At 41.6% G+C, this 18,255-nt stretch overlaps 1 protein-coding gene across 1 annotated transcript in view; it reads right to left on the bottom strand.

Moving 5' to 3' along the window:
- Positions 1-1,185, bottom strand: part of BCKDHB (branched chain keto acid dehydrogenase E1 subunit beta) — a 43,342-nt gene extending 42,157 nt beyond the window's left edge. Inside the window, exon 1 of the mRNA XM_039334444.1 lies at positions 864-1,185. Within this exon, the coding sequence (XP_039190378.1) occupies positions 864-996 (133 nt within the window). The 5' untranslated portion in view covers positions 997-1,185. The remainder of the gene's footprint in view (positions 1-863) is intronic.
- Between the last annotated feature and the right edge of the window lie 17,070 nt (positions 1,186-18,255).

Here is an 18,255-nt window from a genome sequence, read left to right as displayed (position 1 = left end):
GGCATATCTTTTGTCAAAATGAAACATCAACATGCCATAAGGACAGAAAATGAAGAGACAGAATGGCACAAGAGTGCAGTTAACTGTATTCACAAAGGCAAATACTGTAACACTCTACAAGGTGCCAGGCCTCCGCTATAAGTGACAAACTGTATTTACTCTAGTTTCCTCTTCTATAAAACTCTTCATGGAAGTTAGAATAGAATAACAGTCTTGGAAGGAACCTTGGAGGTCTTCTAGTCCCACCCCGTTTAAGCGGGAAAACTTATACCATTTTAGACAAATTGTTGTCCAATCCCTTCTTAAAAACTTTCACTGCTGGAGCATTCACAACTTCTGGAGGCAAGTTGTACCACTGATTAATTGTCCTGTCAGGAAAATCCTTCTTCTCTACTTTAAATAACGGGAAGGGACAACCTGCGTCATAACCAGGCATTTGATAAGTGCCATCAGCTTTAGTGTATTGTGGTCCCACTTGATTTCCTGAACAATCATAGCTTGTTTGTACTGTATCACATCAGTGGCTGCATCTACACAGGTAGTGGAAACTTCATTTTAGGATGCAAGGGAGGAAGAAGTACTTTCTGATTCGCGTGTAAGACTTTTTACAGGCATAAACCCAACGCAGCGGGGACGCCGTTTTCATAAGACCCTGGCCTATTGCTTGCACAGATGCCGCTTCCCTTTCCGCCATTTCAGCCAGCTAGACTGGAGAAAAAGCCGCAGCAAAGGGGGGGGTGTGTCTTCCTCCGACTGACTCGCTTCCCTTGCACTCGACAAGGGGCTGCAAAGAGGCCGGGGAGCGGCGTCTTCTCCCTACGACGGTTAGCACAGACCCGGGCGAGGAGGATTAAAGCGCTCACCATATTGGGTGGGCTCCGGGTCCGGCTGGAAAGAGAAATGCGCCGCGCGCCTGCGGGGTGGAGACCCCGTCGCGAGACGAAGCCAAAGAGAGGAGACCGCCGCTCTCCGGAGCCCGAGACCGGCGAGGGCCATCTCGACCACTCGCCGCCGCGGGGTCTGCTCACAGGGACGAGCGCGAGCAAGTTGCAGGAAGGCGGGGACCCACGCTTGCTCCTCTCATTGGTAGCGGCGCCAATAATAAACAAACCAATCGGAGTCTTGCCAGCTGGGGCGGTGGGTATTTTTTAAGGAGCGAACCTTCCTTCTAGGAGTGAGGCGTGCTGGGCTGCTTTACGCATGTGCAGAGGGCGCGCGTTGATACGCCGATGGGGCAAAACCCAGATGGTGAGAGAAGCGAATGAATATTTTGGGCGGAGCATTTGTAGGATAAAGAGGCTCTGTTGTAGATTTACACTTCGGGTTCTAGTTTGATAGTTAGTGCTTGTAGTATAAGATCGTGAAGATGGCATACTTTCCTTTGTCGGCCGAATAAGGAAAAAGCAAGCCTCGTACTCCAATGCTGTGGGGTTGCACCTTGTTAGCATCGATGTGGGCCTTCCAATCACCCTATCCGAAAGGCAAAATTCATCTTCGCAAATTGCCTTGGTTTTATAGCACAAAAAAGTGGTTGATTTAATTATACCGTGCATAGAAAAGATTCTTTTGAATACAAAGAGCGAATCTTCCCAGCGGAGCATGTGCTTTTCACGCAAAAGATGTCAAACTCTCGAGAAAATAGGGATCCTGCTGAAAACTTGAATGACCAGTAATGGCTTAGTCAACTCAATGAGCTGCGTTTCGGTTACTGCAACGTGTAGATTCACATTGTCACGATGTGTGTTTGTTGTGCAATATAATCTAGACAATATGTCAGTGCAGATCTTAGACGGAGGCCCGATTTGCTTTGCTATATACTTTAATTGGAAATATATATGTAGTATATTTCTGTACTCTCAAAAAAACTTCCCATGGCTAAGTTACTCAGGGTTTACAACTGGATTCACACTGCACATCAAGCCATAATTACACATAGCAACATCTACAACAAACTGCAATGATGCCAGAAATATATGTGTGATGTCATCAGGCAAATGCCACCTTTATGTACTTGTGTTCGGATATCGTACACAAATCCTGGCATTTATATAAAAATGTCTTTTCTTATCCCCCTTTTCTGTAGGTTTGAACGATGTTCTAAACCAGGGGTCTTCAAACTTGGCCCTTTTATGACTTGGACTTCAATTCCCAGGCACGCTAGCTGAGGAACTCTGGGAGTTGAAATCCACAAGTCATAAAAGGGCCAAGCTTGAAGACCCCTATTCTAAACTAAAGTGGGGCATGGCAAATCTGCATAGCAGGTGATGAAAGTTAGCCCAGAAGGAAATATTAAAAAGGGCAGAAAAATATATTTTTCCTCAAAAGGACTTTTTAAAACCAAACTTGGCCCCAAATCTATCTCTCTGTCCCAAGCAAGAGCCAGGCCCATACAAATGCAAATGTAAAACCATCAGAAAGTTGGAGCCAGAGCAATCAAGAAGACAAAAGAGATCTGCATACCCCACCCAAACTCTAGGAGTCATTAGCCCCATCACCTGGGAAGCAGGATATGATAATAGGATTAAACCACAGATATCAAGGCCTAGACAAACACTCAGAAACAGCCTCAAGGTTCATGCCACAGGAACAGGAAACTACTCCAAACAAGGCTAGAGGGGGTATAAAAGCCTACTGCCCCATGTGCTCAGCCCTTTGCTCTCTTCTTCTCTCCTCTGCACTTTCCTGAAGACCATCTTTCTGCAATAAACTGTAACCTTCTTCCCAAAGCAGTCACCATGTTTGCTTATTTATTCCCGGCTTGGATGAACCAGGATGAAGACTTTACTTCTAACACAGGTAAGAACAATTGTTGGAGAAGTAAATAGAGTAATTATTAATTGCTACTGATAAGGAGAGATGCATAATACAGACATCTAGCCCAAAGTACTGTAGTAATTTTGGAAGATGGGATCAAGACTATTATTGGTTTATATAGACTAGATTATATATCAAATTTCTACACTGTCCATCTCACCTGAGTTACTCTGGTTGGTTCATAAACAAAAACAAACTTAAAAACAAGGTTAAAAATTAAGAGGATAATGTTAAAGAATCAGAGGGAATGCACTCAAGCGACCAACCACCTCCCCCCAGGGTTACATATCACTCCTAGACTCTCATGCCAATTGGCAGAGCCAAATCTTGACACTCTTCTGGAAGTCCACTCTTGTCCCAGTTACATTGAGCCATCCCACCTAGGTGCAGTCCATGTAACTGAAGAACTTTAAAGGTAATAATCAACACTGTGACTTGGACCCAAATTGGAACTTAATGCAGTTCATGCAGCAGAGATGTACAACCCAGGTGCACTCAAAAGTGCTTTATGTCACCACATTCTATACCAGTTGCAGCTCCCAGACATTGTTCAAGGATTGCTCCATGTAGAGTGTATTCCAATTATCCATAGAGAAGATGGCCAGGGCATGACTGACTGAAAAAAGGGCTTCAGAGAAGAGTGTAGCTGGCACATAACATGAAATTGAACAAGGTTCTCTTAGCTGTCATTGCTACCTTCTCCAGCAGGAGTTGTGATTCCATGAGGACCCCAGATTACACATCAGGTTTATCTGGCAAGTACAACCCCATTCAAGAACAAAGATGTTAAACCTCCCTCCTCCAGATACAGGAGAGCCATTATTATTCTTCCATTGCAGGGATTATTTCTTGTGGTAAGATCACAGTCCAGACCACTTTTGTTATCCACTGTTATTCTATACTAAAGAAACATCTCAACCATTCTCTTCTCCATGCTATTTACATCTATATCAGTGGTTCTCAACCTTCCTAATGCCGCGACCCCCAACCATGTGGTCGTAAGTCGAGGACTACCTGTATTTCCTTGCGGGCGGGGCAGGAGGAGGCTCGCACGCTCCACCTCCTCTCCTGCAGCAGGAGGAGGTGCACGCAGGCCATCACCCAGCAACCGCCTCGGCCTGGGAGCGCCACACATGCGTGGTGCCGCCCCCTGCGCCAGCCGAGGCATAGCTGGCAAGCAGCAGCGACGCCGCAGGCCGACTACCGGCTGGGCCACCAGCTGGCCCAGCCGAAGGGAGGTAAGCCACCTGCCGGGCCCCACACATGCCAGCAACCCTCCTTGCACCTGCCGCTGCCCCGCTAGCCTTACCTTGGCCACCGCACGTTCGGTGCGGCGGCAGGCAGGCCCAGGCATTCCTGGGAGGCCATGGCACGCGGCAGTGAGGGCGCAGGGTGGCCATCAGCTGGCCCAGCCCAAGGGAGGTAAGCCACCCGCCAGGTCCCATGCGCACCAGTAACCCTCCCTGCACCCGCCAGCCTCCAATCTCCCACCCCTGGCCCTCTTTTACTTACATTTAGTAGTTGCTCAGCAGGGAAGGGTGGAAACATCCAGAAAGCTCGCCTTAGCTGCAGACAACTTGCAGCACCATTTGCAGACTGGCTCAGCAGGGCAGAGACGGCCTGGACAATTCCTATTGCCTTTTGAAAGCCAATAGAATTAGACTCTATTCAAGAGAGTCTATTCTATTGGCTTTCGAATGCCAATAGAATAGAGTCTTTTGAATAGAGTCTATTCTATTGGCTTTCAAAAGCCAATAGAATAAGAGGGAGTAGCATAGCTAAGGAAAAGGGGGAAAAATGGTGGACTGCGTTGTTTGGCGACCCCCGTGAAATGATCCTTCGACCCCAAATGGGGCCGCGACCCACAGGTTGAGAACCGCTGATCTATATGAAACCTGAAGAGATCTGATGAGCTTGGGGTAAGTTATCATCAGCACACTTCATTCACTATTCATTACATCCCCATATTGATATTAATATATTTACCCCACAGAAATGAAGGTAGAAGTTTACTTCAAGTCAAACAAAATGTTGAAGAAGAAAAGCATGTATTGGCTGATTATGTAAAAGACAGCTGAAAAAGCATTTGCAAGTTAAAAATTGGAACTTAATTGTATAGGAATATATAGGAAATAAAAGATGACAATCAAAATAAAAATACAAACAGAATACAGGCAAGGAAAAGCCAATATTTGGTCAATTTCTACAAAAGATTGAGGGGAAAGTTGATAAAGATAAAACTTGGCAATGGCTTACAACTGGAACATTAAAAAGAAAAAAGAAACTGAAATTGAATAACTTGTCCAAACTAAGGCAAAACTAAGGCAATCAAGGCAGAATTGAAAAATGATCAAATGATTCAAAATGCAGATTGTGCAAAGAAGCAGAAGAAACAGTAAGTCATACACTGAACTCATGCAAGAAGCAGCAAAAATATTTTTGGATTTCTGAAAAAAGACTAATAAAGTCTTGACTCATAACACCAGATATATCCGTGAATGAAAAGAAGAAGGTATGGATAACTGATTTGGCAATACCAGGGGATAGATCAGTGATGACGAACCTTTTAGAGACTGAGTGCCCAAACTGCAACCCAAAACCCACTTATGCATCATAGAGTGCCAGGTGGGTGTGGCCCATTGGCTGGGTGTGGCCAATTGGGTGGACGTGGCCCATTGGGTGGGCGTGGCTGCGGTGGTAACAGCAGACTGGGTGGGACTAAGATGTTCAATCAATCAATTCCAACTTTACAAGATCTTTTTTTTCCCTCAAGAAGTTGATTGAATCTTTTTTTTTTTTTTTTTTTTGCACACAGCAGCAGAGGCCCAAAGTGAAAAGGTTTTATAAAACCTAGCTGACTGGGGCGACAGCGCATGTGCCCACAGAGAGGGCTCTGAGTGCCGCCTCTGGGATAAATGAATAGAAGAAAAAGAATTGGAGAGGAACTCAAAACTATCAAAATCTAAAATTCAAAACTGAGAGAGCATAGCAATAGCACTTAGACTTATATACCGCTTCACAGTGCTTTACAGCCCTCTCTAAGCAGTTTACAGAGTCAGCATATTGCCCCTAACAATCTGGGTCCTCATTTTAGCGACCTCAGAAGGATGGAAGGCTGAGTCAACCTTGAGCCAGTGAGATTCGAACTGCTGGTAGCCGGAAGTCAGCAGAAGTAGCCTGGAGTACTGCATTCTAACCACTGCATTCTAACCAGCTATTATTTTCTTGGACAGCACTTAGAAAATCTGCACATTGACAAAATTTACATCCGTGAATTACAAGAGGCTAAACTGTTTGGATTTGCATATATACTGCACCGATACATTACAACATTGCAGGTTCTTGGGAAGAACTCAGTGCATACAAAGGTCAACACCAGCTAAAGAACTGGAATCACTGACTTCATATTTTTGTGAACAGATAATAAACTGAGCCAGATAAAACTCCAGGGTCACAAGGAGCCTTGCACACTGCCACAGCATGAACTGAGCAATAACATCATGTGATAAGACTTCCCACTCAGTCAGTGCCCAGGAGTACCAAATAAACTTTGTTGCTGCAACCTTGCAGTGCTAGCCAAACTGCCCCCTATCTTCCAATCTCTAGACGGCACAAAAGAGCACTTTCCTCCCAACAAAAAAAGGCTTCATTAATATATCTGTTGAATTGGATCACACTTTGTTGCTTTTAACTTTCTTTTTCTAAAAATCAGTTTTTAAAAACTAATAATAATGAAATAAGTTCAAAATGCATGCTGAGAATGGGGAAGAAATGAAATGCATTTAAATGCATTTTGTATACTACTTTTCTGTTTAATGTTCTTATTTCATTATGGTATCACATGCTAGGAAAAAAAATGAAAGGGTTACAAAATATTGATAGCAGTTATCAGTGATTAGGGAATTTATATTGTAATCTGTGGGCACACATATGTGTAGAGTCAATATGGAGAATTGGTTAAGGCACCTGGCTAGAAACCAGGAGACTGCCTCAGGTGGGGTGTGCCAGTCCCACCTGAGGCACAAAGCCAGCTGGATGACCTTGAACCAGTCACTCTCTTTCTCTCGACCCTGGAATGGAGAAAAGGCCATCCACTTCTGAAAAATGTTGCCAATAAAACAGCAGGAAGGAGCAAAAAAAAGGCACAACTTTTAAGCATGCATGTTGCATACTGAATTATACTTTCTGGTTTCTACACATTAACTAAAAATATGTAAACATGTAATATATTGGTATTACATGAATTTGCAATTTACTTGCATAGTCATATTGTGATGCACAGATTTGTTCTTAAATTTGGGAAAAGCTTCACAACAGGATTTTTTTTTCTGCGTACAGCATGTCAGAAAATACAGAGAGCATTGCTCCCACCTATTTTCACAATCCTCCTTGGCTCTCAAGAGCTATGTGTTTAGTATCTCTGCTCCTCAGACTATGGGTGTTATAGATATTGAGCAGATACATCCTTGGATTGCCTCCCTCAGTTTCTGGGAGGAACTTAGATAAGACTGATGTTTATACAATGTTTTAAAATATTATTCTTTCTTGTCTTGGTTATGGGACCCATTGATCACCAATTCTGTTTCTGGATGTTTAGATTCCTCCAGGTTTGAAGCTGGAAGCAAGCCAGCACCAGTGGGGTGACACCAAAGGGATTACCCCGGTAAGGGGCTCTTCATGAAGGCCTGCTATATGACATCATACAACATCATATTTCTGCTGTGTGCATTAAGAGATGTTGCTGATGGTAATCTAGGATAGAACAAACAGGTTTAACTTAAGTATCGTAAAAGAGAAGTATTGGCTTCAGAAAATTATTGCCTGTTAGATATCTGTTAGATATCTTGTGCTTTTCCCCTCTTCTGAAGAATAGAATTGTGAGGATCTAAAAAGTGTGTCCAGCAGCCTCCTGGTATTGTTAAATGTCAAGGTGGTAACAAAAATGAAGCTGTTTATCACTGTCTTTTTTCACAATGATTCTTTACCAATGATGATGTTTTGCAATTATTCTTTACAGTGTTATCTAGTCTACAACTTTGAGATATACTAATAATAATAATAATAATAACAATAATAATAATAATAACAATAATAATAATAAAGTTGGAAGGACCTTGGAGATCATCTAGTCCATTAACCTTTTTAATGCCGCGATCCCCAACTGGTCGTAAGTCGAGGACTAAACCGGTCGTAAGTCGAGGACTAAACCGGTCGTAAGTCGAGGACTAGCCAACCAGTCGTAAGTCGAGGACTTTTCCTGCCTGGGAGCGCCGCGCATGCATGGTGCCACCCCCTGTGCCAGCCGAGGCGTAGCTGGCAAGTGGCAGAGATGAAGCAGGCCGACCACCGGCTGGGCCACCAGCTGGCCCAGCCCAAGGGAGGTAAGGCACCCACTGGAAAAGGGGGAAAAAATGGCGGACAGCCTTGCTTGGCGATCCCTGTGAAATGGTTGATCGACCCCAAGTAGGGTCGCGACCCATAGGTTGAGAACCACTTATCTAGTCCAACCCCCTGCTCAGGCAGGAAACCCTATACCATTTCAGACAAATCGCTGTCCAGTCTCTTCTTAAAAACTTCCAGTGTTGGAGCATTCACCGCTTCTGGAGGCAGGTTGTTCCACTGGTTAATTGTTCTAACTGTCAGGAAGTTTCTCCTTAGTTCTAGGTTACTTCTCTCTTTGGTCAGTTTCCTAGTGTTCTTCCTGTCTCCCATCCAAGTACTAAATTTAAATTACCTTAGTATCACGTAGTGCATAAAAATCTATCCATGATTCATGAACATACCTCTTTTTTTATACAGCCAGGTACAAATGGCTCAAATTATCATATTTTGGATGTGAGAAGATCAAACTCCATTGAGAAATCCATAATGCTGAGAAAAGTGGAAGGAAAGAAAATAATGACAACCACGGTTGGAAGATTTGAAAGACCAAGCCGAGGACAGATTATCCTGCACAATATCTATGTGGTCACTAAAATTCAACCCTGACCTGATAGCAAATGATAATATTTAAAATAATAAAGCTCAAACAATGCAGGTCTCCCTTTAACACTTCACTTGTTCCTTCCTCAGCTCAACTCTAAATTTCTTTATATACAGTACCTAAGATCTTAAAAGGATCACTATTCTCAGGCTTAGTTGATTGCCAAAGGACCTAACATGTAACCAGCAATTATGTGGACTAGTAATTAACAGTTGTATAAATGGGGCAATGCTATGCTAAGGTAGATTAGAGGGTTTGAAGTAATACCCAGAGTAAAAGATGCTTGGGAACAAAACACCAGGTTTGAATTGCATGCAGATCGTGTTCAAGGGTTTTTGAAATTTCTTCATGCCAGTTATAACCTTTGATCTCAAGTTTCAGTGGCCTTTAATCCTGCCTCTTTCAAAGACTATTATTTGTCAGTGCCTTGTTAAGTCCTAGGTGAAGCAAGTCAAATGTAGGCTGTGTTGTGAAAAGAGATTCTCAATGAAAACATCAGGAGGAGTCTGTTAACACTTGAAACACTATCCATCTGATGAAGGGAGCTGCAGCTCATGAAAAGGTATGCTGTCTATTAGTCAGAAAAGGTGCTGGACAGGAAGAAGACCTGCAGCTTAAGACAATTTTGAGTCGTTAGGATTCAAAGTGAAAATTAGTCCTCAGAAAGTATCCTCCCTAGATTTTGGGAGAGTAAAAGTGAAAAAAGGAAGGAGTCCTTTCAGACTTGCAAGATTCTGTTAATATAACCTTGCAATGAAGATAGAGCTAATACTAGTTGTGCTTATCTGGACTACCATGTAATGCTAACATTTCCTGACTCATACATACATACAATTATAAATGCGATCTACAATTTTACAGTTTATAAGCTTAGTGTGATATCTTCCCTTCAACGATGCTTGACTCTTAAAATCCCTTACCCCTTTCAATAAGAACCTGGCCTGAAAGTGAATTAGCCTTACAACTCAATGTGGATTCTTGATATATTTCTCATATTACAAACTATCTAGGTGAGTTGTCTCAAAAATAAATTCCACTTTATCTAAGGCATCCTCAAGAAGTCAGCTTAATATTGCAGCCTTTTTATGAGAGCTGTCCAGATTTCTTTCAAGATAATTTCAGGCTACTTTGAAATTTAGTAATGATTGCAGAGCAGTTTTAATGCAAATTGCTGATTTGATTTAGAAAATTGATTCAGTCTGATCATTTAAACCCATTTAGAAAATCAATAGGAATTTCCAAATTGGATCAACTTTCCAAAAAAAAAAAAAAAAAAGCCTGTTTCTACATATGTCTAGTAAAAAAGTTCAAAAGTATCTCTTTGATCCAACATTTTGGTTTGACTTTGTTTTCAGAATATCAAACCCATTTGTGGAATTGATCAAACTGCTTTCACATTAAATCTCTAAATTGAAGCATTGTAAATTCTTAAGTATGAAAGAAGTGATGCAGAATAAATACATAAGTTTTAATACGACCGTTTATATAAATGACAGCCATTAAAATACTGACCTACCTGCAATGATGAAAGCTACTTATCCTGTTCTAGATTGAGTAATCTCAGAGTAGCAAGATACAACTGGTTTAATGATGGGATTGTAATTCCAACAACTAAGAAGGCAAACAGAATGATCAGCTATGCAATCACATATGAGTTGCAGAAAAAAACACAGTGAAGATGACATCAGGTAGTCAGGGGGAAAGGTCAGGAGGGCTAATACCAGTTGCAACCAGTAGTCCCAAAGGTGCTTTTCCAAAAGGCAACTGGACTTTCTTGGGTTTTTCTTTGAAAACATTTCGCTTCTTATTCTTCGCTTCTAAGCTTCTTGGATAAGAAGTGAAACATTTTCAAACAAAAAAACAAAGAAGTCCAGTTGCCTTTTGGAAAAGCAACTTTGAGACAACCGTGATCTGGATAACTGAGAATCTCCACAGATGTTGCAGCCAGGATCAAGAGCTAGAGGTCCAGAATTGTGGCCGTAAGAGACAAAATGCAAGGCTAGGAGGAGCTAGCCACTGTTGCACAGATCCAGAAAAATGGGACAAGGCCAGCAGTAGAGAAACAAGAGCAGTCTGTGTTAATCCATGATTCAACTGCCACAGAGATCCACAAGCTACCGTATATTCTGGCGTATAAGGCGACCCGGCGTATAAGATGACCCCCCGACTTCGGCGCCGATTTCCATGCCTAGAAAGTCGTCTTAACCGCCGGAAACTACCGTAATATCCGGCATATAAGATGACTCGGCGTATAAGACAACCCCCGACTTCGGCGCCAATTTCTGCGCTTTAGAAAGTCGTCTTATACACCGGAAAATACGGTAATCCAAGTGGTAAAGGTTAGAATCTGAGACCGGAGCAAGAAGCCAGGAATATAGGTCCAGCATTGGGGTAACTCCAGAGAGAGGCAAGGAGCCACAAATTACAACACATCATCATGCAAATACATAACCTGAGTCAGATGTGATGTAAATATTGTATGTAATTATCATGTTTGTGTAATGATGTCATCACACACATTATTTTAAAACCCTTCCAGTCTCTTATAGCCACTGCCAACACAAAAAATCCATATTACTTAACTGATACCTTTTCTAAGTTCCTCCTGAACATCAACCAACCAACCGATATAGTTGCACATAGTATATTAAATTTGCTAATGGCAAATCATGAAGATGGAATCTAACTAGGGTCTCGTGCACATTGAGAAAATAGAATTCACAAAAAAAATAGCCAACAGACCGACAGAAGTCTGAAAAACAGTCTGTGGCTGGAAGGTATCCTTCTAAAATTAGGAATTAAAGGCACTGGGGCTGGATAACATCTGGTCCCATTTCTGCATTTGAATGATTATTATTGTGTTCCCTACTGCCAGGCACAGCCACTCCTATATTGCCACTCCTATATTGACACCACTGGTGTTAAAGAAATTTGTTATTCTTTAAACAAATCTCAAACTTCTTAGCCTAGGGATTTTTGGAGGCGAGATTTAACTAAAGTATATGCACACCCTTAATATATATGCATCTATGCTTATTTCCTTTATGGTTTGTTTCATTGTATATTCAAGAGGACCAAAATTAGAGTTCACAGATGAAGAAACCAATACAGTATTCAAAGACATTTTCAAGAGAATTTTAACAGCAGTCCTATGCTTTCTTTTTTCCTGTTCAGTCAGGTCCAGTTCTCAGAAACTGCCTGGGTAGGTCCCCACAGTTTCCTTGGCAAAGTCTTTCAGAAATGGTTTGCCACTGCCTTCTTCCTAGGGCTGAGAGAAAGTGACTGTCCCTAGGTCACCCAGCTGGCTTGGGCCTAACGGAGGATTAAAACTCACAGTCTCAGTTTCTACCTTGGTGCTTTAACCACTATACCAAACCGGCTCTCTTATCTATTCTGAAGTAGATACGATTACCTAGGTCAGGGGTCTTCAAACTTGGCCCTTTTATAACTCGTGGACTTCAACTCTCAGAATTCCTCAGCCAGAGTGCCCGGCTGAGGAATTCTGGGAGTTGAAGTCCACGAGTCATAAAAGGGCCAAGTTTGAAGACTCCTGACCTAGGCTCACACTTTGCATTAAGCCTTGTTTGGTTTTGGCTGATCTCAAAGGCTAAACAGGGTAGACCTACTTAGCGCGTGGATAGGAGATCAAAGGAATAGCAGGGCTGGAGCTTAGCTTGGAAATCTGGAGAATCATCTTGGAAGAAAGCAGTAATAACCAGTGCCAAAACTGGGCATCTGGCCAGGTGGCCACAAGGATTACACGGCTGACCCAAAAGAGATTTTACATTTTATGATATAAACCCATCGCTATCATTTTAAGACCATTGTCCATGCTTACCATTCATCTTTGGTTTATTCAGGACAAATATGGTGTTACCCAGTGTATGGATCTAGAAAATAATTTATTTCAAGTAAGTGAATAAAACTAAATGTTTGGGTCATTGACTCAACTGTCATATACTTTTAAATAGGGCACCTCCTCTAGCATAAGAGCTACCCTGATTTTAGTAATCCATCCGATTAGAATCAGCATATCATGATTGCAGCATTCTCACTGTTCTCTCAGCCAGTGTGAAGTATTGAGATGAAGAGTCAGATTGCAGCTCAGAGTTAGTCCCTCCCAAGGCCCTGACAAACACTCTGCTTCCATCGCCTCTTAGCATTTGGGGTTCAAATTTACATTTTCATTAATCAAGAAGAATATTTGTAGCTCAGGGTTGAAGTGAGGGGTCTTCTCTGAGCTTCTTTTCTTGCAGACATTTCATTACCCAACCTAGATAACATCATCAATGGTACTAGCAAGAAAGCAAGAAAACAACCAAGCTCAGAGACCACTAAGGACCCCATCCTAGCTGGCTATTTATGTGTGCCTCTGTGGCTGAACATGAGTGAAAATCTCTTTTGTGTTTGTTCCTTCAGTGAACAATTTCTCATTATGTGACTTGTAATTAAATATCGGACAAATACAGTACGTAGACCAGTGTCTGGCAACTTTTAAGATATGTGGACTTCAACTTCCTGCAAGTTGCAAGGTTGAAAAACAGTGATGTAAACTATTCACTGGCTTATTTTGAATTGGAAGCTTAGTATTCCCTGTGGGATCTCATGAATCTTCCGTACATTTCAGCTATAATTTGTACACAAAAAAAGGTAAGTTTTTTTTGTTCCTGGAGGACATGGGAAAGAAAAGAGAGGGGGATGTTTTCTATGTTTAATATTTGCAGCACTTTGTTTACCATAAAGGAACCTGCACACCTTGTACAAAACTGAAAAATAGCACATCTAGGCTGTGTTCTCTTGCCTCATTCACTAAATGATGTGAATCTATTATGCATATACAGTAGTTGAGGTAGTCCTCAACTTACAATGGTAATTGAGCCTGGCAATTACAGTCCTAAGTCATGATAATCATAAAGTGTGTCACCACGCAACTGGACTCAGTTTTAGGATCTCATTTGTGGCAGTTGTTAAGTGAACCCATTGTTTACAATAAGCTGGTTTTTGCTGGAAACCAGAAGTAAATGCAGGTTTCCAGCAAACTGTTGCAAATCATGGTCATGTCACCCTGGGGTGCTACAAACAGCCACAATTGCAGGCCGGCTGCTGAGCAACCCAAATGCAGTCAGAAGCTGAGCACTCTAATTGGGGCCCTGATGTTGGAACTTCAAAAACACATTGTAAAGTAGCTTTGGAGGAAGGTTCCCATCATAACTTTGAACAGTCACTAAGTAACCAATTGCAAGTCGAGACTCACTACTATGTCTGAGTATTCATAATCATTTGGAGCATTTTTAAATTCATTTAAAATTAAAAGTCAAACTTGTTAAAAATATTTGCAGGCTTTCAGCAAAAATGCTCTAATACAGGCTTTTCAACCAGTGGTACAGGTACCACCTATGGTACATTGTCACCTGGCAGGTGGTACGCGACCATCCTAGGAAAGTGGTAGCAGGGGAGGGGAATGAGCTGAAGCGGTGGCAGCACCGCACAAGCCTGAGCGAGACACAGCTGGAGCTGCAGGACTGTCAGGGCTCAGCGGAAGTGCCAGGATCAGTACCAGGCTCCAGCTGATCGGCGCTTCTTCGGGGCTGTCAGAGCTCAGTGGAAGCACCAGGATCAGCGCCAGGCTCCAGCTGGAACTTGGCGCTGATACTGGCACTTCTGCTGAGCCCAGAAGAAGCGCCGATCAGCTGGAATGTTGCAGCATCTCCAGGATCTTATGATTTACATTCAGATGCTTGGCAACTGATTCATATTTATGACGGTCACAGTGTCCCATGGTCATGCGAAGTGACCAAAACCTGCTGCAACCACCCAGCAGACAGGGGCAATAAAAACCAAACAGCCCCCACCCCACCCCCGCTGCCAATCCTCAACAGAAATGCTCACAACAATGAAAACCTCGGACAGGAGTGCGGCCGGGCGGGCAGACAGGTGTCTTGCTCGGCTGTGGCTTGGGGGGCACTTTTTTCAGTGCCATTGTAACTTCGAACAGTCATTAAGCTAACTGTTGTAAGTAAAGGACTACCTGTACTTTATCCCTTTTTTCATTTTTTCTTTTTTGGGGTCATCAAGTTTTCGACACCTTGCTAGGCGACTGGTAGTACTCGGATGTTGCCATATCCTAAAAGTAGTACAATGGGTGAAAAGATTGAAAAGCTCTGCTCTAATACTCAACCTATGGACATTGGAAGCATGTCCCACTAAAGTCAGTGATGGGAAGTCACACTAATTTTAGAGTTTATTTCCAAGAAAATGTGCAGTCACATTGTACATATTTTACGATGTGAATTATTACATGAATTTTATGAGGATACCTCTTTTCATGAAAATAATCTAAGGTTGTATCCAGAATTTTGTCCATCAGCTGACCACCATAAATCACATCTTAACATAAGCCTAATAAGCTACATGTGTTATATAGGTTAACTTACATTATATCTGAAAAGATCTGACAAATATCTGGCTAGTTGTTTGATTTGATGGGCCACAAGTTTGGAATATTGCAATTTGACTATTATGAATTCAGAAAAGAACCTCTCTAAGGCAAGCATGAGTTGATGCTTTATGTTGAAGCATCAGCATTTACAGAAATAAATGGGGGAGGGGGTGTTGCCTGAAAACTCTAAAGAACTGCTGTTATTCATACCTTGCAATAAAACATTGAATCATGGCTTACTGACTAAATCACAATCAAATAATTTACACAAGAGGAACACCCCAGTGAAATAAATGTCAGCTTTAGACTCTCTGACCCAACTATGTCTAACTTCAGAAGTAAGCAAAACTACTCCTGCTTAGTACTTAGATAGGAAATCCCTAAAAAAAAAATAAAAAAAAATCCATGGTTATAGATTGGACTGGGAACATGGCAAATAATGGCAAACTTTTGTACAATATTTCCAAAACATCCTGACTTTTTTTAAATGAAGGCAACAGATCAAATCTGCTTGAAAAAGAGAAACTATAGAAGAGGCTAGACTAGTTTTGTCAATCTACCATCTCTTATTTGCGTAAGTGCTTATCCAGTTCCCAACCCATCCTTTTGTGACTCCTCCTGCGATGCCTTAGAGCTGGAGGCTTCTGCCTGTCTTCTTCTACACCCATTCCTTGGGAAGGACGTGGCATCCCCAAGGATTTCTGTGACCATAAAATATTTTAGAGAAATTAGCTGTGATTAAGTAGTGTTATACTTCAGAGTTAAGAAGTAATCCACGTTACTTCCAGGCCTGAAGGAAGTAAATCAGAACCTTGTGAGGATTAGAACATTTATCTATGTTTTAGTCATTTGCCCATTGTGATTGTTAGGGAAGAATTAATTGAGTGAGTCCAGAGAATGATAAATGCCTCTGCACAGGAAATTGTTCTTAGGGGTTTGTTTGTTTGTTTGCCTTTTCTAGGACACCAGTCTTAAAAAACACAGCTGTGTATTGTATAGAAGCTATCACATGAAACACTCTGCTGGTGAAATAAATTATCTCCTTATTGAATGTAAAAGTGATCAAATTAGAACATATTTCCGTATCTCATATCACACGCTGGGAATATGCTTTTCTGTAACAAAAAGCATGAAACACAATTCACAATTATTTAGAGAATTTTGTCTGATCTAAAAAATTCCCAACTATTAACCCATTGTTCATTTGGTCTTCTTCAGGAAGACCATGATCTTCTTTTTGGGGAATTGATTTGCAGGGGTTTTTTTAGCACAATGAAATGTTCCCTGTATAACCAATTGATAGACTTCATATCTGCTATTACATCAAAAGCAGAGTAATTCAGAGGCATAAAATCTGATAAATAAAATTAATAATTAATACAGAGTATCAAAATACAATTGTGCTTAACACACTTTTCAAGTTCAATACAGGGAAAATGGAAGATGTAAATGATTATACTATATGCACAAATATTTTAATGTTAACTCTGTACTGTACTAATAATAACCAGGGATTTTCCAAAGTTTATTCCTCACAATGAGGTTAAATGGCAATTTAAAGTGAATATATTCCTCCCCAAATAACGTGGGCTCTGCTGTTCAGTCATGCTTTTACTTTAAATTGGGACTTTTTGCCGATGCTATTGATAGAATATTTAGACTCTTATTCATTATTTGTTCAATACTTTTTGAAGGGGTGGTATGTCATGTGAGGAGATGTGTGGTATGCTTAGGCAAAGTGTGATCTTATCACTGTTTCTGATCACTGAACAACGGAAATAGGAGCTGACCTGAAAATTAAATTATTAAACTGCAATGCAAATTTCACATCACAAAAGGTTTGTCTAAGTGATAACATAGTTAAACCAAAAATTAAATCTCCACACTTAATAGTAAAGAGGAACCCCAAAGATGCTTTTTCGCCAGGCAACTGGATTTTGTGTTTCTTTGAAGACATTTTGCTTGTCATCCAAGAAGCTTCTTCAGCTGTGACTGGATGGTGGGGAACGGAAAGATTTATACTCCTTGCAGTCAGCTGTTTATTTGCATTCTTTTAACAAGTCATTAATGCTATCTGGAGGCTTATCTGCATCTTCAGGGTCACCTGAGTAATGCAAATGTGTGTGGAGCCTTGTTGGAACTGTTGAAAGGACTGTGTTGTAGAGTGCAGATAGATATTGTATCCCTCCCCTTCTGTTGAGAGAGGGCTGCTCAGTTTTGACATAGATGGCCTCTTTGACCCCTCTTTCAAACCAGCGGTCCTCACTGTCCAAAATGTGGCTTTTGTCTTTTAAATGCAGATGAACTGCTGGATCTGGTCCTGATGGGTTTGTTCTCCTATGTTGTGCCATACCTTTATGAAGTTGTTGTTTCGTTTCCCCAATATACAGATCTGCACATGGCTCACTGCATTGTACTATATATACCATATTGCTCAGTTTGTGTATGGGTGTTTTATCCTTGGGGTGGACAAGCTTTTGCCTTAGTGTGTTCTTGGATTTGAAGTGTGCACGTATGTTGTGTTGGTTGAAGATCCTCCTGAACTTTTCCGATATTCCTGCAGCGTATGGAATGACTACATTGCTTCGTTTATTGTTTTCTTCGTCTGGTATGGAGGAGCTCCTGCTGGGACTTTTTTGAGATTTGATGAAGGCCCACTTGGGATAGCCACATGTTCTGTCTCCAGTCTACAACACAGTTCTTGCAACAGTTCCAAAAAGGCGTACACATTTGCACTACTCAGGTGACCCTGAAGACGCAGATAAGCCTCCAGGTAGCATTAACAACATGCTAAAAGAATGCAAATGAACAGCTGTCTGCAAGGAGTATAACTCTTTCCATTCCCCACCATCCAGTCACAGCTGAAGAAGCTTCTTGGATGAGAAGCGAAACGTCTTCAAAGAAAAAACAAGAAAGTCCAGTTGCCTCGTGAAAAAGCATCTTTGGGATAACTATGACCTGGATAACTGAGAATCTCCATAGACAGTAAAGAGGAACAAATTTGTAGAACCAGAACAAA

This window comes from Crotalus tigris, unplaced genomic scaffold (genome assembly GCF_016545835.1).
Source record: "Crotalus tigris isolate CLP2741 ecotype Arizona unplaced genomic scaffold, ASM1654583v1 scf7180000017631.5181431, whole genome shotgun sequence".
Classification (NCBI taxonomy): Eukaryota; Metazoa; Chordata; class Lepidosauria; order Squamata; family Viperidae; genus Crotalus; species Crotalus tigris.
Note: the sequence above shows the minus strand (reverse complement) of the source record. Positions and strands in the feature narration are given on the sequence as shown.